The sequence below is a fragment of the Cebidichthys violaceus genome, unplaced genomic scaffold (genome assembly GCF_023349555.1).
Source record: "Cebidichthys violaceus isolate CVI_PGR_0920_01 unplaced genomic scaffold, fCebVio1.0.p SCAF_6, whole genome shotgun sequence".
NCBI classification, from domain to species: Eukaryota; Metazoa; Chordata; class Actinopteri; order Perciformes; family Stichaeidae; genus Cebidichthys; species Cebidichthys violaceus.
In genome coordinates, this window is record NW_027176816.1 from 7579192 (window position 1) to 7603174 (window position 23983).

At 42.4% G+C, this 23983-nt stretch overlaps 2 protein-coding genes across 3 annotated transcripts in view; both read left to right on the top strand.

Moving 5' to 3' along the window:
• The first annotated feature begins 2738 nt into the window (after positions 1-2738).
• On the top strand, positions 2739-11234 carry eno1a (enolase 1a, (alpha)). Of its 2 annotated transcripts, none has more exons than XM_068732562.1 (12): positions 2739-2848; positions 5122-5216; positions 6937-7032; positions 7185-7243; positions 7978-8047; positions 8487-8620; positions 8786-9008; positions 9443-9640; positions 10005-10206; positions 10319-10427; positions 10551-10609; positions 10722-11234. In XM_068732562.1, the coding sequence occupies exons 2-12, from the start codon at positions 5132-5134 to the stop codon at positions 10783-10785; spliced, it is 1299 nt and encodes a 432-aa protein (XP_068588663.1). In that variant the 5' UTR covers positions 2739-2848; positions 5122-5131; the 3' UTR covers positions 10786-11234. The 2 variants fall into 2 exon arrangements, with proteins under 2 accessions (XP_068588663.1, XP_068588662.1); XM_068732561.1 differs by lacking the exon at positions 7185-7243 and adding an exon at positions 7514-7572.
• A 2979-nt stretch (positions 11235-14213) lies between these two features.
• Positions 14214-23983, top strand: part of rerea (arginine-glutamic acid dipeptide (RE) repeats a) — a 123352-nt gene continuing 113582 nt past the window's right edge. The window contains exon 1 of the mRNA XM_068733825.1: positions 14214-14421. The gene's annotated coding sequence lies outside the window, so the exon portion shown is untranslated. The remainder of the gene's footprint in view (positions 14422-23983) is intronic.

Consider the following 23983-nt stretch of genomic DNA (forward strand, 5'->3'; position numbering starts at 1 on the left):
ACTATTTGCACTATTACCACCTTTCTGCACTAATATCCCGAATCCATTGTCCATTGTCATTGTTGTTGTTCTTTATGTTATGTATGCTCATATATATTCTGCAATATATATTTATATTGTACATAGTAGCTAAATGTTAAATGTTAAATGTTTATGCTCAGTTTCTCAGTTCTACTTCGTTGTCTTTAATGTCCTTGTTTTTATATTTCTCTTGTTTATTTGTATATTCTATGTACTGTACGTATATACTTGAGAGCAATGTGTAACCAGAGTAAAATTCCATGTTTGCCTACGCATACATGGCCAATAAAGCTGATTCTGATTCTGATTCAGATATCCAAGTTCCATTTCTTCCAGTTCCTATTAAGTATTCCCCTTGACTCTCAGAAGTTATGTAAACTTTTCCATAACAAAGATGTCTTGGACAATTTCCAGCCACTGTTCCTGTTTTGAATGGTTTACATTAAGCCAATTTAACAACGTTCTTACTTGCTGCAAGTAAAACTTTAGTCAAGTAGAGGTCTTCTCTCATCACAACACTTTAAATGTTCCCAAGGTACATCACAGGGCAGGTGTTCGGGATCTCGTTTCCCAAAAATATTTTAAACAACACTTTCTAATAAAGGTTTGTATGTCATTAATACAGTGTGATGGGTCTGTCTTTCTTTTTTTGTGGGCATTTTTCCTTCTTATTTGACAGCCAGTAGAGAAAGCCAGGAGACATGGGAAGAGTAATAAGGGTTATAGCATGCATAAATAAATAATTCTTGTTTACAATTGATGCACCCAAAAATGTTGCATGTGTATGATATGCAGGTTTTTAGAGGACTGGCATCTTTTTATTCAAGCATATGGCCACAGGTGGAAACAATAAAATCAATGATGGCTGAATCCCATTTAGCTGCTTCAGTTTCAGGGTCCTGGTATTGTGCATACTGGCTCACTGTCACACTGTCATGGCTTACTCTGGGACACCTGAATATTAAGCAGTGTTATTAGCAACACCTGTGGTTTTCCGACTATGACAAGTCATAATGTCTGCTGGGGAACAAGAAGGCCATTACTAAAAAAAATGTCTACAATCATTAAATTGTTTTACAGATCAATTGATCATCATTCAGTCTACAAAATATCATCATTGCATTCTTTACGGCACTATATTTATCTGATGACTGGAATTACAAAAGATTTAACACTTTTATACAAAACATATGATCGGTTTATAAAATATAATGCATTCTTTTAGATCAAACAACTGTATATTAAGTTGTGGTAGTTAAATGTGCTCTACCTCAACCAACTTCAACATCACAATACTGCTCACATATTATTACATCACTAACAATGATCCGGTTGTACAATAATATAACACCGAAATGGACCCTTCTGAATAATGAGTACTTTTACTTTTAATACTTTAAGTACATTTTGATGCTAATACCTCTGTACTTTGATTTTCAATGCAGGACTCTTACTTGTAATGTTTTATCATGTTCTATTGCAACTTTTAGTTGATGTTTTGAATAAAAGTACATTTTATTAGGGGGGCACTGGTTATCCGTATATCCTTATATCCTTATATCCTTATATCCTTATATGAATCAAAACTTCCAAACTTGCACATGTCTTGTGGAGGCACTTGATGACATTTTAATGAGAGCATGTGGGCAGCAGATGGCGCAGTTGGATTTAACACTGGCAGAGTCTGAAGGTCACTACAGAAGGCTTTCATCACATTGAAGCCCCAAGCAGCTCTGATCTGTCACGGATGCTGCTGCACTCACTGCACTGCGCAGCTGCGCAGCTGCATGAAGCCCATGTCCTGTAAAGATGAGACTCATGCGTGTGTGTGTGTGTGTGTGTGTGTGTGTGGGGGGGGGGGGGGGGGCACTATTCACTTCAATGTCCACATGCACTACCATTCGCTCTTGAAATACATAATTGGGCAAATAATCCTGCAAGTGCAAGTACTTCCACATAGTGATATGTGCATGATCACAGCGTATTTTAACGCAAGCGTCCAATTAATCAGTATCTGGTGATCTGCAGATCAAAATATCTATATTTTCTATATTTAAACTGAATCTGGGATGCAATTGGTTGAAAAGTGAAAGTTTTCAGATTATATAGCCTGTAATAATTAGTGTTTTCAACAGCATTTAGTTGACTATATATTCTATGGAACAGGTTCTGTAAAAAAGACGACATGATGATGTATAACTATTAAAAGGTCTAGTAGTTAATTTTTACTCTAAATGTCTAGACATCTTTTGATCTGTAAATAACCACATAATGTGATTATTTCATCTAATAAGGAAAGCACACACCCCTTTTTCTAATATTCGTAATGGGAAAAGAAAAGTCAGTGCTAAAAAACGTGACCGCAAGTGACATGTGACCAACGACGAACCACTGCATCGGAGATCCCTGCCTGCTTCTCTGCACGTACTCAAAATGCGTCATCTTTCCGCATACTGCCTCTTTCATCCTCACACGAAAACAAAAAAACTACATTTCCCACAGTTCACCTCCAATACAACATTATTTATCTCTGTATGTTTTGTATATTTTGTGATCATTAAAAGCGATGATTTAAAACATCCGCATCCCCCTCGTCGTCGCTGTGGGATGTGAAGTCTGTCCCGATGACAGAATTGCGAACGTGCATCCTTTCTCGCACTAATCTGCCTCGTGAGTCAGTGCCAGCCAATGGCGTGGCTCCGTTTCCCTGCTTCTTCCTGATTCCGTCCACTTTATGACCGAGTACGAAGCGTCACGAGCGCCTTCTCTGCCTGCCTGCACGAGAGAGAGACAGCATCGTCCTTGCACACAGTTAGGCCCGGAAAAGGTAACTTTGATATCGTTATTTCTCCTTTTTATTTGCCCATTTTGTGTAGGACATCTAGTGCATCTTAAAGAGCATATTCTAAGACAAGGTGTGTTGTTTTAAATAACTTTTCTTCTTTTTTTAAATCTGTACATGGTGTTCCTCGTCCTCGACGGCAACCTCAAAGTCTCGTCCTTGTGTTAGCGGATACTGTCTTTGTTATCGTGGATTATAAACCTCGGTTAATTCCTCAGTTGTTGATTTTGTGGCATGCAGGATGGAGCCAACCGTCTATTTTTAAAACCAGACCGTCAGCTGGCGAGAGGTCACTCCATTTAGAGCTGCAGGGTGTGTGGGGGGAAAAGGGCGTCAAGTTGCAAGTCCAGCTTCCAGCAGTGTTCTCCGTGTGTTAAATAACCACTAGTGTCTTTATAGTCCTGATACTTAATGGACGCGATGGTTTGTGAGAGACTGTCGTGTGCTACACATACCGGATCAGGCAATGAGCTTCCTACCAGTTGCTGCAGACTTGGGGGTGTGTCCACAGTTTGTAGGAAAATTACTGTGTAGTAAGATAACACTCAGTGTGTCTCTATGTGATGGTTGGTCATTCCTCTACTTTACAGACTCCAAGAAGATACTTTCAACAGGTCACTTTAGTCAGTTAAATTGTTTAGAAGTGTATTGCTGCAGTTTTAAATGTATTGTTAAAGATTAATTATTATTATAACACACAGTTATGGCTCGTTGGCAGATCCTAATGTAGCCTAAATGAGGATTAAGCCACATTTGCATGCACAACCATATCGGGTAACAATTCTCAATTATTTATTTATCTTTGGGTGCCATTTTGTGCTACCAGTTTAACTCCTTGCTCTCCACATTTGAAATAATCTAGTAGTGAAAAAACTACATTAAAAAACTGTACTGTGCATGTGAGACATCTATGACAGAAATATAGTGTGTACATTACTTCGTTCCTTTGGGCTACCAATAACAATTATGTTCATTATTGATCAATCTGCCGATTACTTTTTCCATGAATCAATTAATCATCTATAAGATTGTCAGAGAATAGTGAAAAGTATACATCCTAATTCTTCAAATGGCGTATTTTGTACAACGACCAGTCCAAAGCCCAAAGCTATTTAGTTTGTGATCTCAAAAGATAAGTGATTGAATGAGGATGTGCATCCTCACAATTAATGGATTATAGTTGTTGGTTAATGGGCTCTGAACGTTTCATCTCTCTTTATACATATGTTGCTCTTATATTTGTTTCTGTACCAATTCAGTAAAGGTGGACGAAGTTTAGTTTAGGTTACTAGCTGAAACTTCTGAGTTTTGGGTCCATTACTGTTCTGTTTTTTGTTTTTTGTTTTTAAAATAAATTCCTGTTAAACACAATACAATAAGCAGCCTAAACTTGGTTTAAAAACGTGATTTTTAGACCAGGGACTATTAGTGTTTTCCTTTTTGTCTGAAGCCATTGAGAAGTTTCCACACAGACCTTTGAGGACAGAGGGTTTTCCATTGACTCTGCTGTAGACACACTCTGGAGGCTGTACTCAAAGTTCACTCATGCATTCAGAGGTAGATGAGTAAGTTGGTGCATGGGTACAGAGCAGGTTAGTGCAAACGCATGAAAGTCAACAGCGCAGCCGGTGTCATGGCCAGACTGTCTGCCCTAAAACCTTCTCTGTCCTCCACCACTGGACTTTGGACAGATAACGAAAACTGTGAGATTACACCACTATTCAGGCCATATCAGTAGAGTACAACTTAGACAAAAAGAAGCCAAATGTGTATTGTGCCGAGTCATTCGACTGGTTACTTATACTGACCTTCCACGGCTGTTATCAGGAGCTCCCTGTTTGAGAGAAGTGCTCTTAACTTGCTTTTGCTGAGAATTTTGCAATGCTGTTTTGTAATCTGATGGATTAAGTAACCTGAACAGACTTGCAGAGATTTCTTCTTCTTTTTTTTGCTGCATAAGCCCCGCCTATCTGTGACTAATCTATCTGCTATCCTGGCCCGCCTACATCCGTTGGTTCAGGTGGTGTGATCAGCTCACATATATGTTTAATTAGAGAATTCATCAGATGGTTTATTATTACGTCTCCAAACTTAAGCTTTAAACTAGATTACATTTCATTCCTGCGCGTGTCATTGAGCATTTCAATTATTACCAACTCACTGTTTTGACTCAAAGCTTTAATTCAGTAAGTAATCGTCTGTCTGCTCGGCCGGTGGAGACCATACTGACTGTCTTCTCCCTCTCGCTTCATCTGCAGATCCAGAACCATGTCCATCCTCAAAATTCACGCTCGTGAGATTTTTGACTCCCGTGGCAACCCCACTGTGGAGGTTGATCTGTACACCAAGAAAGGTACTGTATGATTACATGTTTTCATCTACTTCATGAGTTTAGAAATGGTGGTCAAGTGTGGCAAAACTAGATTAAACTTGTGCTTATTTAACTTCTACACGTTGAACCGGTTATTTGAACGTACGTAAAACGTGGAATGCTGCAGTAAGGACATCATGTTGGAAGCAACGTTTCATACTTGTTTTGTGAAAACTAGTGAAGAGACGTGCATTAGGATGATGAAGTCAGTGTGTTGCCAGCTCCAGGCCCAGACTGGATCAGCTCAGATGGTGAATGTGTGAAAATAGCTCCTGTAATAAATCTCGCTGCCCCTCCAGCTCTCTGTTACTGTAATGGTTCCTGTTTGGGAGCACAGATAGCTCATACAGTACGTGTCCTAGCAAACCAAGGAGTTGCATTAAATCTTTGATGGAGAGATGTCGTGTTGTATAAATCCACAGAACGCTTCCCTTCACCTAACTGTATGCCTGATTACATTTTTAAAAAACGTCTAAACTCTGCAATGTTGGACACGTCTGCCCACAGTTTAGATCAATTAATCCAATTAACTAATGGCCTGACTGTGATTTGAAGTTTTTCCGAGCTGTTCTGCTCTGAAAGCTAAAACAAAAGACCAGCTCAACCCAACGAAATGTCCTGAGAATGTTAATGAAGCAACCTGAATGACCAGTGACATGGAAGTGAGTGGAACAGGCTACAGCTGCCTTCAATGCATCGGCTTAAAATCGACCGCTTTATTCTGCAGCCCTGTCATTAGTCTGTGAGGTTTGCTAAGTGCTCCAGTTTACTGTAAATAGCACCTTTTTATTCCTTTTTCTTGACAAGGTTCCCTTATAAGTCTGCCAGGTCTGTTTTGGCATCATTAACGGGACATACCAATGCGAGTGTACTGTGTTTTGGTGTGTTACGTAACAAGCTTGCCGCTCAGTCACAGACAGTCGAACTAGAAAACCTCCTATGGTTGTTGTTAGAATATTGTAGAAGCTCTGGTAATAATAGAGACATCTACAGTCACTCTTACTGTTGTATCCTCTAGTTTTTATTATATTTGGGTCATGACTTTCATCCAGATAAGATATGATAGTACGGCCTGATGGATGCTGCCAGGTAGTGTCTCGATGCAGATGATTTGCTAAGCCTGAACTCATGTCCTAAGCCTACTGTCCTAAGCCCTAAATCCCCTCAGACTTGCACCCTTCCTGTCGCTCCACAGAGCAAACTGAATAGATTTCTGCTCATCCCCAAATTTCTCCTCACTTGGTTGAATCCAAAATGTCCTCTTTATGTGTGGGCGTGGGCTCACATCCATCCAGCCACAGATGCACTGCACATGCTCAGTTGGTAGCCCGTCTTTCCCTGTTACATCACAGCATTCTGCAGCACAGCCACCTCCACACATGCTTCAGTTCTCTCTGTGGCCAGAAAACTGTCGGACATTGGGAATGCGTTTAGCTGATTGCTTCCCTTAATGTCTTTTACTTGCTGTTGCTCCTTGAATTCCCAGCAGCCCCCTCTTCCTCTTAATGCTCTATCAGACATGTTTCTGTCTACACTGTATAAATATCACATTGTTATCACGTAGTTTGCAGTCATGGTAATGGCTGAAGGGGAAATTAAGTTTCAACATTCATCAAACTGCAGTCAGAGCTTTGCCGTCTTGTTGGACATGACTCGGCACTTTAAGATATGACTGTAACAGAATGTCCTCTGTGTCTCCAAGGTCTTTTCAGAGCTGCAGTCCCCAGCGGTGCCTCCACAGGCATCTACGAGGCTCTGGAGCTCCGTGACAATGACAAGACCCGCTACATGGGCAAAGGTAAGCCGTCCTCACCGATTCTCTCTCTAAACTTTCTGATTACCTCTATTCTGTTGCTCTTCCTCGTGTCATTTCAACACCACTATACATTCTGTTGTCTGTCCTTGTCTCTTCTTCATTTCTGTTTCCTCCGTCTCTCTTCCTCCTGTTAGGAGTCAAAAGAGCAGTTAAATATGTAAATGAGTTCTTGGCCCCTGCCTTGTGTAACCAGGTAAATAAAGTGTGAAATAACAGGATGCCTCTCTCACACATCGGTCTGCACAGCAGCATGAAGAATGGCTTTGCCTTTGGAAACTAACCGTGACAGGCACTAACAGATGTTCACAGATCTAAAAGATAAATAAAAAGCACAATCCTACATGGCTAAATAATATTTCACTTCCATATAAGATTGGATGAGGGGCGCTGTGGTCATCTGTGTCGCCTGCTCTGCATGGTCTCCTGCTGTCTGGGTCAGTTATGGTCTGCTTGTCCCTTGCAGGTGTCTCAAAAGCTGTTGAGAATATCAATAAAAAAATTGCACCTGCACTGGTTAGCAAGGTAGGACCATTTATTGTTTGACTAATAACTGTGTTCGTGTCAAAGCCCTCAGGTTAATGGATCAGTGTCTTTAATTAATTATTAGTGTATCTTGAAGGCTCAGTAGAAAGTGATTACACTAAAATATTAGTAACATTGGCAGCAGTACTTACAGTCTCTACTAACTGTATGATTTTTGCAGTTTGTTGTTCCTAATTCACATTGACCTTGTTGTTTTTTGACATTTGCATTTATAAAAATGATATATCTTAAGTGTCTTTAAACCAGTGATATAATTCTGAGACGCTGCGATTATTTTAACATTATTTGCGTGTGTTCATTTGAACTAGCGAGTCAGAATTAAACCTAGTTAATGTTTTATTTCCAAACGCGTAATATAACGCGTCATGTTTTTGTCTAACCCAGGATGTGAACGTTACAGACCAGGAGAAGATCGACCAGCTGATGCTGGACATGGACGGCACAGAAAACAAGTGTAAGACGCTACTTCATCTACTAAAACTGTCTTCACAATATCGATGCAGAGATCTGTCTACTTTAAGGAAGGGTCTGGCAGGATGAACATACCTTTATCAATAGATTTTCCAGAAAATGTTCTGTATCTTGATATTATGATTTTATAGAGGATTTTATCCATATTGTCCACTCCTACCTAAGATAGTTTTGAGAAATCCCTCCTATTTATCATATAGAGCACTATATGCACCCTCTGCCATTCTATTTAAGTTTCAATATTCTGTGTGAAAATGGTCCACTATATAGTACGCAGAATTTACTTAAAAAGTGACATCCGTTGCTTTAACAGTTCTTTCTGCTAACAAATGCAATACTTAATAACTTATAGATTTAAGATATAAACCTGCTAGTAAAGGTGCACACAGTATATTTAGAGGTTTGTGTCTTCCCTCCCTCAGCTAAGTTTGGTGCTAACGCCATCCTGGGCGTCTCCCTGGCTGTGTGCAAGGCTGGTGCAGCAGAGAAGGGCGTTCCCCTGTACCGCCACATCGCTGACCTGGCTGGAAACCCTGAAGTCATCCTCCCCGTCCCTGTGAGTATGATGGTGCATTTACCTAAGTCGCGTACACAGACTTAGTAGAGACTCCTAATGCTAATGGGCCTAAAAGACGTGCACCATTAGTGATTGATCCAGAGAATCATAAATTCAGTCGTGATTCCATTAAGCTGAAAGCCGGTCCTCTCTTCCTCCGTCCAGGCTTTCAACGTCATCAACGGCGGCTCCCACGCAGGCAACAAGCTGGCCATGCAGGAGTTCATGATCCTGCCTGTGGGAGCCAGCAGCTTCAAGGAGGCCATGCGCATCGGTGCCGAGGTCTACCACAACCTGAAGAATGTCATCAAGGAGAAATATGGCAAGGACGCCACTAATGTAGGAGACGAGGGAGGCTTCGCCCCCAACATCCTGGAGAACAAGGAAGGTGAGAGGAAGCATGAAGTCCGAGGGTTTCAATACCAGCCAACAGAGTTCACATCCAGCTGAATGCATTACTAGTTATTTTTAGGACACTGATGTAGGGTTGTTTTCATTGTTGAGGAGAGAGTTGATCGTACAAAGTTGTTACAGCGTGACTACTCAAAAGGGAGTGTCTTGAAAGCAATACATAGACCTCTCAAGGAAGTACTTCACTTATCATGTCACTCTTTGGCCGACATATGGTTTCTAAATTAAGGCCTCAACTCAGGAACCAATGCACCGACGGCCTCTGACTCCAGTGTCGGGTTCAGGTGCTGATATGGCAAATGCCCCAGTGGAGCAGAGTCTTCAGTGGTGACACGTTTGTGAAAAGTGAATGATTTTATCAACTACAACTCTTGTCACGTTTTTACAGTAAGTATGTTGTTTTTGTCCCAGCTCTGGAGCTGCTGAAGAACGCCATCGCCAAGGCCGGCTACACCGACAAGATCGTGATTGGCATGGATGTGGCTGCCTCTGAGTTTTACAAGGGCGGCAAGTACGACCTGGACTTCAAGTCCCCCGACGACCCCAGCCGCTACATCTCCCCCGACAAGCTGGCTGACCTCTACAGGAGCTTTGTCAAAGATTACCCTGGTGGGTTTCAACACATATCCTCCTCTTTACAGCCCTAAAGCTCTTTGTGTCCGCAAATGTTTCTGTTTTGGTTCACTCATTGCACTCTTAAGCATTGTTTTTGGCCGCAACAGGCAGCTGTTTTCAGCAAAAACTCAAAAGAACACCACCCACTGTTCACTTCTGTCAGAGTTAGTAGCTAGCTGGTGAATATAACAGAGCATTTGGCAGTGTGTTTCTGCTGCCACCAAGTGGTCAAAAGCTTTAACTACTGCAGGTTTAAGGTGTCTGTAGATAGTAGCTATTGCTCAGTGGCATCTTAATCAATGCTGACCTGTTGGATTTCTGAATGGCTGTAACATTACCCTCACCTACCTCCTAACAGTGGTGTCCATTGAGGACCCCTTTGACCAGGATGACTGGGAGGCGTGGAGCAAATTCACAGCCAGCACCAGCATTCAGGTGGTGGGCGATGACCTCACAGTCACCAACCCCAAACGCATCGCCAAGGGTGTGGATGAGAAGTCCTGCAACTGCCTGCTGCTCAAAGTCAACCAGATCGGCTCCGTCACAGAGTCCCTGCAGGCGTGAGTGTCGACACCGGAGCCGTTTGATCAAACTTCTGCACCAAAATCCAAGAAAGTAAATAAAGTACAAGCTGGCTAACTTGGCTTGAATGTGTCTCTTTTTCTTTTTTAGCTGCAAGATGGCCCAGAGCAACGGCTGGGGCGTGATGGTCAGCCATCGCTCTGGAGAGACAGAGGACACCTTCATCGCTGACCTGGTGGTCGGTCTCTGCACTGGACAGGTAAAACCTCAACAGACGTATAATTTTTCCTTCCAATTGTGGCATTAATTGTGTAAACTGTACTACAGGTGTAGCTTTAACATTACAGATTGAGTCTTATATTTCATTTAATTCCTTTCCCAGATCAAGACAGGTGCACCTTGCCGATCTGAGCGCTTGGCCAAGTACAACCAGCTGCTCAGGTTAGTCCAGTCCAAAAACGTATATGCCTACAGTTACACTGACCTTTATCAACAGTATGAGATGTATACCTTCCATGCTCCTTTTTAACAAACTGTCCTCACTCTATCCTAGGATTGAAGAGGAGCTCGGCGACAAGGCCCGTTTTGCCGGCCAGAACTTCAGGCACCCCATCTGAGCTGGTCCACCTCCATGGGCCTCTGTGTGTTCAACTGCTCATAAATACTCCCCACTAATATACGCCACTTTAGGTTGCCTGCCCTGTCTGGAGAGAAGACGGAGAGATTACTTGCTGAAATCCAAGGTCCAAGTCTGGTCTGTGGCGTGGAGAAGCTATTCAGTACATCCTAGTACAACCACAGCTCAGCTCATCCTCAAAACTGTGCTTTAGCTCCTGTATAGTGTCGGTCCCAATGTTTGTGTCTGTGTAACTGTGTGAGAGGTGTTTTCGTTCAGCTTCTTGTGAGTTGTAGTGATTTTTGGTGCTCTTGAGCTACTGTAACTGTAGTACGGCTCTGCCTCGAGCAGTGGTAAGAGTACTGCGTGTGTGCAATGTGTCGCATCTGACAAGGTCTTGTGTTGCTGTAAGCGTTGGCAGAAATATGTAATAAACAACACAGTTTGAAACATTTTTGTAAATTTGTGATTCATCCACATGTTGAGGTGTTATCTGAAATCACGGGACTACTGCTGAGCTTCATAGATGATGATTACTTATTGCTATCAATATAAACAAGGTTATAATCGCAAATCCTTTAGGATTCATAGCTTTCTCACAGAGATGATAATCTGTGGTAAAGGGTCTCCTCAGTAACTGTGTGTGTGTGTGTGTGTGTGTGTGTGTGTGTGTGTGTGTGTGTGTGTGTGTGTGTGTGTGTGTGTGTGTGTGTGTGTGTGTGTGTGTGTGTGTGTGTGTGTGTGTGTGTGTGTGTGTGTGTGTGTGTGTGTGTGTGTGTGTGTGTGTGTGTGTGAGAGAGATGTAATCTGAGTGCCACTGAGAGGCAGAAACATGAGCTCAGTGCTCCGGGACGCCATTTCTGTCCCCCTGGGTAAAAGAATTCAGAAGCTCTTTTTGTACTGAGCCTTGCCAAGATAAATGAGGATCTATTCACCAGTGGTTCGGTACCTGGGGGGGATTGCCAGCTGGGTCTGTGCCACATCAATTCACTTTGTGTGAGCCCAGTCTGAACCCGCCTCCATTGTTCAGTCATCACCAAGGAGAAGTATAACAAATCACTGGTACAAAGAAACTACCAAGCATGTATTACAGTCTATAAACATCCTGTGACTATCATCTACTGCATATTTCCTTTAGCGACACATCCTCTCACTTCAATAGACTAACAATAATATTTTTACAGAAAGTTCAGAAAAATACGAGAGTAAATCTTTGTTAATTGGTATCACAGCCTTAAAACACGACTTTCTATGAAACGGGAATGCTTAATTTCTTTTCCTTGAGATCTGCGCCATCTAGTGGTCAGATCTATGCAGTATACTTCACTGACTTGCTCTTTGCAGACACGAAAAAAAGAAGCCAGAGGTCTTCCAAAATGAGTTAAAGATGACTTTATAGGGCTTCATCAAAACATATTGGCATGTTTCTGTAGATCTAACAATAGAAATATAAAGCCAATAAAAGCAACACCAGTTTGCCTCCTAAAACCATCAGAGGGCTGATACTTATTCGACTCATGATCAGGCCATACTAAAGACAGCTCCTGGTGCTGATATGATGCCTCCACATACGAAAGAGGGAAAAAATGAAACCATTTAGTTAAACTATACAATCTGTCCTTATTTCTGAGGCAAATAATTACCTGTTAAACTAAATACTGAAAGTATTTTTCAACCAAAAGAGATTTGTTCTTAAAACACAAATGATGAGATGAGGCTGAATCATTAACTAAACGCAGCAGTTTCAGTTTGGAAAAAGACACAGATTGTGTATTTTATTAGGAATATAAGTGCTGCTAGCTTCAATTGCAGCTTACGTTAACACAAAACAAACTAATTAATAAAGCAGATCATTTCTAATCCTTGTATGCCAATACAATAAGTTCCCATCTATTAGAGGGGGTTAGAGTTATTCAAACATGGGCAGTTTTTCATAAACAAACAAACATAATGGCCAGTGTTTCCACTGCACCTGCATGCCCCTTCCCAGTCAATAGTGCTGAAAACACTCATACAATGGTTAATTTATTTACTGTATATTCATTGCTGCAATGTCCTAAAATTTCCCAATAAGTATCATATTTTATTATATGCTATTATTTTACAATCTAACCTTATTTCCTATTGATTGTTTATTGCTCAGTTGTGTTTGGGATTAAAATATATCTATTATACTCTATTTTGTGATAAACCATTGTCTGTCATATTGTTCTCTTTCAATTTTGTTATTTTACAGTTGGCCTTTTAGTGCTCACCACATTACATTACATTACGGTCATTTAGCAGATGCTTTTTATCCAAAGCGACTTACAATTCAGTATCTATCTACACACCATAGACGCAGCTACGGGAGCAATTTATTTTTATTTTATTTTATTTTTTTATTTTTTGGGGGGGTTTAAGTGTCTTGCTCAAGGACACGTTGACATGAGACTAGTAGAGCAGGAGCCGGGGATCGAACCACCAACCCTCTGATTTGAAAGGCTCTCCACTTATCCACAGTCACCCCACCTTGGCACAAGGGACAAACAAACATCATGTCCTGTGATTTTTGATTCTATTTTCTGCATAGTCGATATTACTCCTAATTGTGTCATAAAAGTCCCTATTTTCAATTGAATTATCTTGTGAAGGTTCCATCCTACTCTATTTTTGTGATAACATATTGTTACATTTTGTAATATTGTTGTCTTTCAATTCTGTTATTTGATTACAATAGTCCTTTTAATGTAAATATATGCAATTTTATGTGTATTCAATACTACAGTTAACTAAAATCTCCCAACAGAGATTCTAATCTATTCTATTTTATTCTGTTGTCATATTGTTAATCTTCTAATTGTGTTATTATACCCTTATTTTCATTTCGATTTTGCAGTGTTGTCTTGTTTCAGGTGTTAAAATCTGATATCCCAATATATTGAATTCTTTATGGAGGAATTCTATTATACTATATTTTGTGATCAAATATTTTTCAATTATGTTACTTGTTTACTGCATGCCTTATAAAGTAACACATCCAGCACATTTAATGTATATTCAATACTGCAGTACACTCAAATCTCCTGAAAGAGAGAAATTCTATTCTATTGTGTTCTATTTTTCTTGGCTCCCTGACAGTCTAAATATAGTCTGGCAGTATCACAGGTTTATAAGGATGAAGATAGACCAAGTGTTGCTACAGAATAGACACCCCGAGGACTCCCACGCGTCCACCCTCTCTCTCTGTGTGGATGTTCCCAGTTTTGGCCAGTGGGTGACGATATTTCACCGGTTGAACTTTGAGAACCCCCCAACTGTTCTCACCCCAAGATGAAGAAGGATGCTGTCATGCTGAGTGCCCCTCACACACACTAGTCAGAGCATTCCGGCAACGATTACTCCCTCTTTATTCTCAAGTCCATCACTTATGACAGCATTATATTAAACGTGGTTCCGTTCCGTTATAGCTAACGTACATAAGAGAAGATATACAGGTGGCGATGCAGCTGCTGTGCTACTCTGTGAAACGTTAGTGGCAACACTTGGCTAACTAACGTTGGCTAATTGCCCCGCTGCTGCTGCTGCTGCTGCTATTGTTTGTTGTTGCAGCCTCTCATCAAACAAATCACAGATGTTGTAGATCAAGCCCTTTAAGGTAAGTGCTGTGAGCTTCAACCAGCCGTCTTCTTTGCCTTTTAACATTCACCAGTAAACGAGCAAGAACGGGACAAATACAAAGGAATAGTTTGTAAACGTTGGACTGTTAACGTACACCCTTGCTTGCTAGCTATTTGGCTAATTTGCCTATTAGCATCCGCTAGCTAGTTAGCTGAGAGACTTGTTTGCCCCTTACTGTTGCTGGTTACCATGGACTAACGTTAGCGGCTAGCGCCAGTGACTAGCACTGATTGGACAGCAAGGAGCTGGGTAATGTCTGGATACAAACAGCTCGTTGACACCGGTTAGTACAGTGCACATGCAACACACACAACATGACTTCATTTTATTAAACGCTTTGTGGTTTCAACGTGCACGTACCCTTGCATAACGCTACCTCACAAGTAAACGTTTTCCCATTTTGAATCCCCCCACTGTAGTAGCTCTGTTCCAGGGAGTAGCCTGAGCCCATTCAGCTATTGTCATTAGCTCTGGGGTACGTTAGCTGGCGAAGCTAACTTGCTGTCTTTGTGTGCTTGACTTGTGCTCAATTATTGTTATCTAGCTTATAGTTTGTGATTATTTACGAGCCTGGGGGTGGCTTTAAAGAAGGCTTTGCACTGGATAACGGCACGCTCATGTTGACTTTTTGGAAACAAAGATGCAAGGCTTGTAACACCTTCATGAGAGAGATTTGTCAACAAATAGATTCAGCAGAATTGGCATGAACACTTTTCACCTCTGAGTAGTACAAAACATCTGCCTAGTAACATTGGAGACCACTTAATGTACAGGGATAGGGATATTTGCTGGGTTTATGCTTTTATCAGTGAGTTTTTTTGCATGAGGATAGTCCAAGTAGTTATGATTTGTAAGTTTGAAAATAGTTAGCAAATACACTACAGTTACACACACCATGCATAATCTGTCCTATAAACAAGATTCCAACGATGGTTTCTATTCATGTTAGTGTCTGTAACTTGACGCAGAGCCATTAATAGCCAGTGATTTATGTTTATTGAGGGCTTATGACTCACTCCCCACTTGTGACTTGTGCCTTACAGGCTACATAGCCCTGCACAATTGTGGACTTCACCATAACTAATGAATATACACTGTTCCAGTGATCAAAGGCGTGATATTATTTGCTCCATAAATGCCAAAGCTATTTTCAGTCCTTTAGTTGAAAGAATGTAATTTAGTGTTGACATCAAAGCCTGCAGTTTCTTACATGTCAAAGTGTCACAGCATTAGGCTGATTATAAGAAAATCTTTAATACATTATCTGATAACCTGACAACGTTGTGTTGTGAAACATAAATGTGTTCGACACCACATTATGGTTTTTAACTGTAAACAACCTAACATGGACAGGTTTTGGTACTTTATAGTCAACTGCACCACAACTCTATCTATTCAGTCATTGCCACCTGCTCAGGCCTCCTGATAATGACATGACTGTCAGAGAGAGGTCACTGAACTGGAAAAAGTTCACAAACACATCATGTAATGTCTCTTACACACACTATTGTTCAGCAGTAGAGGGTTAGGTAGGAAAACATACGCATACACACATATTTCTACAAATAAAAGATTAACAACAGGTTCTATTTCTTTCTTACTTTATTCAGTCCGCTTTAGTGTTTGCTGGATATGTCCTGTATCATTGTAGTTGTGACGAAAGCGGCTGCTTCATACACCTTATTAGCTCCATACGTCGTGCATATGGCACATCTGATGTTTTGGTGGCTTTTCCTGCTGCCAGATGCTTAGTGGTTGTGATTTAGATTTTCCTAAACTACCACTTAGACTGTAAAGTTGCTGGGTTAGGTTACAGAGGTCTGCCATTACAGGCTATACGTTGGTTACTACTTTAGCACAGCGCTGACAGAAAAGCACCTAGAAGAGAATTCTTCAACTTCAGCCAAGAGGATAGTTTAAAATAGCTTAAAACAGAATGTTTTTGGTGTCCTTTTTTTGTATACGTCTGTGTAAAGTCCTTTTTTAAATCAGCATTATCAGGTTATCTTGTAGTTCAGGGGGTCAGAGGCGGTCAGGGTGTTTTATAGTGTTTCAATTTGAATGGGATCTCAAGAGCAGCAGTGGATAAAATTACTTTGACTCACATATTCAATGACACACCCCATCCATCGAATGTTAATCTAGCTGGGTTGCTGTAGTAGCAGCAGAATAATGATAAGAGAAGTGTAATAACCCCGCTATTTCCCTTTAATGACTAATGTGTGTTTGAGTAATGGCAGCTCTCTGTGAGCAATATTATGTGGCGAATGGAGGGCCAGATACTGTTAAGGAAAATCCCTTTTCACTGCGCTCTGACACCTCTTTGTCAGATGATTTGTCAATACACATGTTCGGGAATTCGGTGTTTACATGCTTTGCTCGAATGGCATCTCGCTGTGATTCACCAAGATGCCGTCACTACATCTTTCCTTTTGCCATGAATTGTCATGAAAGATGATTTCCCCCATAATAATGCCTGGGTCTAGTCTCGGAGCTACTTCATATATACTGAGGCTTTGTGGCTTTGTGTTGCAGTACGAGACGGTGCTATAACCTGTCATCGGTGTGGCAAGCGTGTGTTTGAAAAGGGGCATTTTACTCTCAGCAAGGCTATTCTGTTTCAAATAAAGGGGATTAGGTGGATTTATTGTGACTTCTGCTCAAGGATTTTATATACTGTATGAAATTATGTTGGTGGTGGAGGTAGGTAAGCAGTGAAATACCTGCTTGACAGAGCCAACACAGGAAATTATGTACAATCAAGCATCTTTATGCTTCAGATTTGTAGGTAAGAAAGTTTGTTGCCTTGCATTCAGATTCTAGTCACCATGCATAGCTTCTGCAAAGACGACACAATAGGGGAAGCGAGCGGATCCACTGATTTGGCTTTTTTCTTTTAACAGATATCAGTTTCATTGGAAGATATCTGGCTATTACATAGAAAATTAATGCTCTGAACAAAGGAGTAATGTTCGCTCAAAGACCTCTTGATGGGCCATTCAAGTGCTGTATATTCATTAAAAATAACAATCTGTCAGCACTTACTGACAGCACGCACAACAGCCAAGCTCTCTTTATTGTTCTCCGAAGATGTTTTTCAGTTCCCGTGCCAAGAGCTGGGTAATTGGCTGTAGCAAAGCCTTGCATGTGTTGTTTTAAGATATTGGACTGACACTCACAGGGCACACTGGCAGAAATGAGGCAAGCCCCCCCCCCCGCCCCCCCCCCCCCCCCCCCCCCCCCCCCTCCTCTTCCTGGCTTATCCCAGCAAGTCAGAGGAGGCAAGATGCTGGTTGTGTTTTGTGTTCTTTGACAGCTTCCCTTCACCTCTCATAAGAGGAGATCCAAGCGCGCTGCATCACATCTCATCTTTGTTTGATTCAGGCCCTAGCTCTGCCTGCTCCACAATTGTGCCAAGGAGATAGCATCGGCAAACGCTCTCCGTGTTAACAATCGTGAGCTGTCTTGCTACATACTGCTGGTGGTATTTGATGTGCTAGATGTGATCAAATCTGTTTTTTTTTCTTTCTGTGAGCTCAGCCACGGCGAAGTCGGTCTCACTTCATCCTGCAAAATGCCGCCTGTGTCTTATTGGGCCGGCTTGGCATTGGATTCACATCTTAACTGATCAGGCACGTTTGTGTTTTTGTGTTGTTGCCAGCCTCTTGGCAGGTCCTAGGTACAGAAAGTTATCTCCATATTTTCCTTGTTCAATTTTGTATGTGGCTCTGAGACTGCAAAGTGTTGCAACTCACCACATCTCAGTCGTCTGTGATTTATGTACATGAGGGGTTGTACAATGGAGTGTGTGGAAAGTGGAATTGGAGGCTGGGCTGACGTTTGTAAGAGTTGTGAAGCAACAGCAAACATAGAGCAATGAACACATTTAGTAGTTGTGACTGAAGCTGATTATCTTTTCTCTCTAATATCTGGGAGTCTTGCACATGGTTAGACGTCTCACGCGTCTCACTAATAATTCATTAAAACACACCATATCATGCAGATGATAGCGCACTTTTTTTTTTTTAAGCATTTGGGCAAGATAGGCTAATAATAGCACTTAGTCAATTACAGTGCCAAAAAAAGCATGAATTGAAAGTGTTCAAAAAAAATAACAGTCAGCCATTTGCCATCTCAGTAAAAGAGGGAAATGAAATGGTGTAGGATCAGCTGGCTGGCCCCTGAGGAGAGGGAGAGAAAAGGGGGGAGAGAGAGATGAGGAGTGGGAGTGCTCTGCCGCTGTGTGTGTGTGTGTGTGTGTGTGTGTGTGTGTGTGTGTGTGTGTGTGTGTGTGTGTGTGTGTGTGTGTGTGTGTGTGTGTGTGTGTGTGTGTGTGTGTGTGTGTGTCAGTGCTGATTAGGTAAGAGATTGCCTCATGTAATGACACGGCATGGCGCTAGTGGTGCAGAAACGCAAACAATGCATACCAGTGTTTTACTGTGCACACCCCCCTGCAGCTGCCTGCCCGGAGACGTTTGTACAGACATACACTCTCGCCCTAGAATATTTCAACGTCTTCAGATGATGCCCCTGTTTTTTAGCGACACAAACACAAACCATCCGGAAGCCAACAGCTCTTTTCTCTCCCTGCGCTCTCTTCTTTCTTCTGTAGCGCAGATGAAAGATGGAGGTGATTAAAGGAAAGGAGCACAATAGAGTCTGTGCAGCTTTCCGTCAGCGTGATATTGTTACTATTGACGGCGGTATTTTTCGGTACAGATTTGTGTCGTTAAAGAGGCTACATAACCTGACAAACCCCTCTGCTGTTTTAGCTGAATCTTAAGCGTAAGGGGACATAGTCATATTCTGTGTTGTACACAGCAATGTTGAGAGATTTAAATGATAGATAAATAATGCAGGCTAAGCGCCATAGTGTTGTATCTTAGACACAATGTTAAGAACTATTGTATTTCCTGACACAGTCATTTAAGGTAGTCACTGAGTTGTAATAATCAGGGAGCCACCTGGATTAGCAAGTCTAAATGATGCAGTTGATTTAATTGATTGTTTTATAGATAGACGTGTCAATAACTGCTGTCTATTGTGCAGAAAAACAAACGTCTTTGTCTTTAACTGAAGTGTCTGTAATGGCTGGCGATGTGGTTTTTTTTCTGTATGTAGAACATTGATTTTCAACACCATGGATGAGACGAATCATACATACATCTTTTTACACCGTGCTGCTGGTTGTGCTCTGTGGCCTCTGTGACTGATGTTGTGACTGCACATGAGGCACAGTTTGTTTGCAGAGCCTCAGACCTGTGACTGATGTTTTAATAGAGAGACGGCTGCACGAGCCAGCGGCGAGCGAGCTCGGGGTTCATGCAGCCATAAGGAAAGGACCCCGGTGACATTGTGACACATCTCCACTCTCCGGTTTCGCGAGGTGCCTCCGGTAAACTGTGTCCTTGCTCGCCCTTGCAGGTTAAGGCCTGCCTATTGAGCCCGCTGAGCCTTCAGTTCAGGCGCTGAATCGACCATAGATTTAAGGATGGACATCTTGTCTCTCTGCAGCGTACAAACCCCAGTTCCTGCAGCCGGCACAGAGAAAATGAGTTCTGAGGATTGGGTTTAGATTTGCCACTGTAGCACTTCAACTCTTATACACTCTAGCTACCATCAGGGGAAAGGCTGTCAGAGAGAGAGAGGGAGAGGGAGGGGGGGGGGGATAAAACAGCGAAGCACAGCAGTGCTATCTAATAGATCAATTTGTAATAAATCTGTTGCCTCAAGCTGTTGTTGTTCGCTTCTACTCAGTAAAAGGTGTCTGCGTTTCTCAGGCAAGAAAATGCTTGTCAAGGCAGAGCATACAGAGCTATCAGTGAATGAGACGCGCCCCAAAGCACAGTAAATCATTTTCTCTGTGCTCCGTCTACATAGGTCGAACACATCGCTCTCTTATCAGCACATTCCATTGGTCAAAAAAAAGAGGGTTTCCTAACCAATCGATGGGGTCGAGTGCTGAAATGAGGAAGTAACGCTCCTCTCACATTAAATTTCCCATCCGCGTTATTCAATATGAGCCATTAATCATGATGAAAGAGCTCATTGATTAGGCTATGAGCCAAGGTTGGTCAATTTGATTCCACAATGTTAGGATCTGTTGGAAGTAGTGCTGCGCCACAAAAAACAACCAAGCAGAAGAATGGAAATGGCCCCATTATTATGACAACAGTTTGATCTTTAAGGTAACAAAAGAGTCCTCTGTAAGGACCACATGGGAGCTCTCCTGCTCCTCCTCCACTGGCAGCCATATGGACCGTGCTAATTGTGTTTTACGCCGACCATTTTCACCGATCCATCGGGGACTCGTGGAAGTGCTGTAGCTATAATGTCACCAGCAGTGGGCTGGCTCATGAAAGAAACATTAGCGAGCGAGATGAGAAGACAGGAAGGCAATATACAGCGAGTCAACACAATTATTGATTTTATTCAAATTAAATCTCTGGTTCTGAATCTGATGTTAACGCCTTTTTAAAGTATGATTTCTATTATTCCTTTTCTCCCCCCCAAATGCTTTTGTCGGAGAGCAGCACTCGGTTCGGTCTCACACATGCACTCTGTCAAGTGGTAAAATCTCTAATTCTAGGCATAATGCCAATGTATAAAAAAAATACAGCTATAAAGAGGAATTGCTCTTGTAATCCCATATATCTTCAAAGATGTTTTATCCCATTAATTCACATGACGACTTTTCAACGAGGTGTTTTGCTCTGATTGTGACCAGCACCACGTTTAGCCGGCTGTAATTGCTCCACAGAGAAACCGCCTATTGTTTTGTTTTGTGACGACGTGAAGGCTAAGCTTTGAATGTAAATGTGACATTCACAGTATTTGCTTTGCCCTTCAGGCCAGGGTGGGCTGTAAAGCGTTTGAAGTGTGACTGAGGACAATCCATGTGTGTTTTAACGTTTTTTTTTTTCATAATACGCAATCATGAAAAGGGCACATCGATGGAAATTAGATCCTGTGAAGGAGGGGAGGGGCGTCGGAGTGGTGACGTTGGAGAGGAAAGAAGTGTGTGTGTGTGTGTGTGTGTGTGTGTGTGTGTGTGTGTGTGTGTGTGTGTGTGTGAGAGAGAGAGAGAGAGTGAGTGAGCTTTTCATTGTGTCCCCGCTAACAGTTTTCTTGTAATTATTGAAATTGATGTTTACTGCGAAGCTGTAAATCTGCAAGATCTCTTGTTAATAAAGCGGCAGAGAGGCGGCCGAGCCGTTAGGCTGGGAAATAAAAGGCAATCAAGCCTCCGACTTCCTGTCCCTCGCCCCAAAATGAAGCAGCAGAAATCCTAATTAACTGAGAGGATGAGCGGCTCTTACTCCAGCGCTTGGCTAGTCGGTGCCAGAGTTAGCTGCTGTACTCTAATGAAGACACTCTGCTAGCCGCCCGCAACCTCTCTTTCTCTCACCCTTCCTTCCTTCCAGCCCTCTCTATCTGGCTCTGACTTGCCTGAGGTATTTTCTCCCCCTCAGCTCCTCTCCTTCCATACCTCCTCCTTCCTTGTGAGTGAAGTTATGGATGTGACTGTTGCACTGATGGAGTGAGAGGAGCTCTGTAGCCCGGAGGTGTCTGGGAGTCCTGCATAGGAAATCGGTGAGCTAGATGATGGCCTCTGTGATGCTTATTGCGGCTTATGTAAAGTGCTGCGAGAGAGTGGGAGAGATGCCATTGATCTCCTCCCATTGATTTCATAGATCCCTTTTTTTAAGATGACAATAAAGTCTGAATAAAGTCTTTTCTGTGTCATCTTCAAGTGCTCCTTTTCAAATCAGCGACGTGGTAAATTACTCCTGTCATGAAACCGCCCATATCCCAACAGCACTGTGTGATCATTCGTGGACTTAAAAGCCAGTTAAATCTCGCTTTGCACACATGCTATTTGTATGTGAACGTCTCTGAACATTTCACACTTATGTTGGTCATGTATTGCTGCTTCAAAGCTCTTAAAATGTATAGGCCTGCAAAAGTAGCTTTAATAGAAAAATAAGATATGCTCAGTGAAGTGAATGCTGTGCAATAAGCCCCGTCTTTGTGTTGTTGTGGAGTGAGCGGCGATTGATTGTTTGAAACCTGAGTCCTGCCTCAGCTCCCAGCCAGCTGCCTCTCACTATTTACCTGTAAACTTGTCCTTTCTGCTTTGTCTGCGGACGGCCGCAGAGCTCTCTCTGTCGCTTCTCCCCCCTCTTTGTTGTACCAAGCAGCCCAAAGGGCCTCCAGGGATGAACAGACAAATAGAAGACAGCGAGAGAGGTGAGGCCCCCCCCCCCCCCCCCCCCCCCCCCATTCTCCCATCTATCTTTTTCCCTTGCGAGCACTCTGCCAGACAAGTTTCCAGGCACTCAAAAGCAGCAAATCGACTCACTGTAGGAATCACTGTCACTTAGCCGAGCTGGGGCATAGCGGCGCACCAGGATGCCAAATCCTCCTCCTCCTCCTCCTCCTCCTCCTCCTCCTCCTCTCCCCATTTCACCGCCTTCTCAAATGAAGAAAATGCTATTTGGCATAGCATTGCTGAGGCCTGGTTCTCTGTACAGGGGAGCTTATTCCAGTCTAGCCCCCCTAAAAGATTTTTTCTTTTGCCTCCTCAGTCATACATTAGTGGGTTGTTACTGATGACGACTTGATTAAGTGCTTGTGGAAGGGTCTGGTGAGCTGCGCTCCATCTCTGATTTTGCTCTGGTTCATTTTAAGCGACACGATTGGCAGGCGAGATAGTGCGCGAGTCTCTCATCAGGGGGTGGGGATGTTTTGTTTGTGCACAAGATTTCATGATTGTGATTGAGCACGAGGGGAGCGGCGTCAGAGTTTCTTCAAATCAAACGATCTGCTCGGCACAAAGCCAGCGCCCTGCTGCAAAAACCCAAATGCAGAGTAAAGTGATGCTTCGTTTCACACTCGTGAACATGCGCTCGGATGCATAGACACGTGCACCCGGTGTAATGAAAGCCGAACAATTCTCCTGACTGCAGGAGTTTTAAATTTCCCTCCTCAGTGCGACACATTTTGTCTCAAGGAAGAGCTTCTCCGCCACCTCTGGCAGTCCTCATCTCTCCTTGGAGAACCAGCAGCCCCCCCCCCCCCTTCTCCTTGTTCCCTCTGTATTTAGCACTCAAGTCTTTTCCTCTAATCAACGGCAGGCTTGTGAAAATCTCTACATAAAAAAGAAAAAAAAAAGAAAATGCTCAGTGCTGCTTTATTTCATTTTTTTCTCTTTCCCTCTGCATGACTCTTCCCCAGAGTTGCTGTTTTTTGTCTTGCCTGTGCAGCTGCTGCTGTGAAGAGAATGACAACAGGCAGAGAAAACTAAAAGGACATGTCGTCTTTACACCCCCCCCCCCCTTCTCTTCTCTGTAAGCAGCTGCTTACATTACACAGGGCTCGTCCACCTTGTATTTGCTGTTGCAGAGAGATAAAGACGATGAAAGTGAGAAATACGTGTGACTTTCTCTGGGAATTTGGCTCAGGAATGCAGTACGTATGGGGGAGGGTGGTCGTGTTTTTTTGTTTGTTTTTTTACATTTGTGTGCTTTTTGTTTGTA

Bases quoted from the DNA above. Each gene is read 5' to 3' on its own strand.
- eno1a (XM_068732562.1), top strand. From the start codon at position 5,132: ATGTCCATCCTCAAAATTCACGCTCGTGAGATTTTTGACTCCCGTGGC. The intron at 7,244-7,977 runs GTAAATAAAGTG...TGTCTAACCCAG, and splicing joins CCCCTGCCTTGTGTAACCAG to GATGTGAACGTTACAGACCA. The intron at 8,621-8,785 runs GTGAGTATGATG...TCCTCCGTCCAG, and splicing joins AAGTCATCCTCCCCGTCCCT to GCTTTCAACGTCATCAACGG.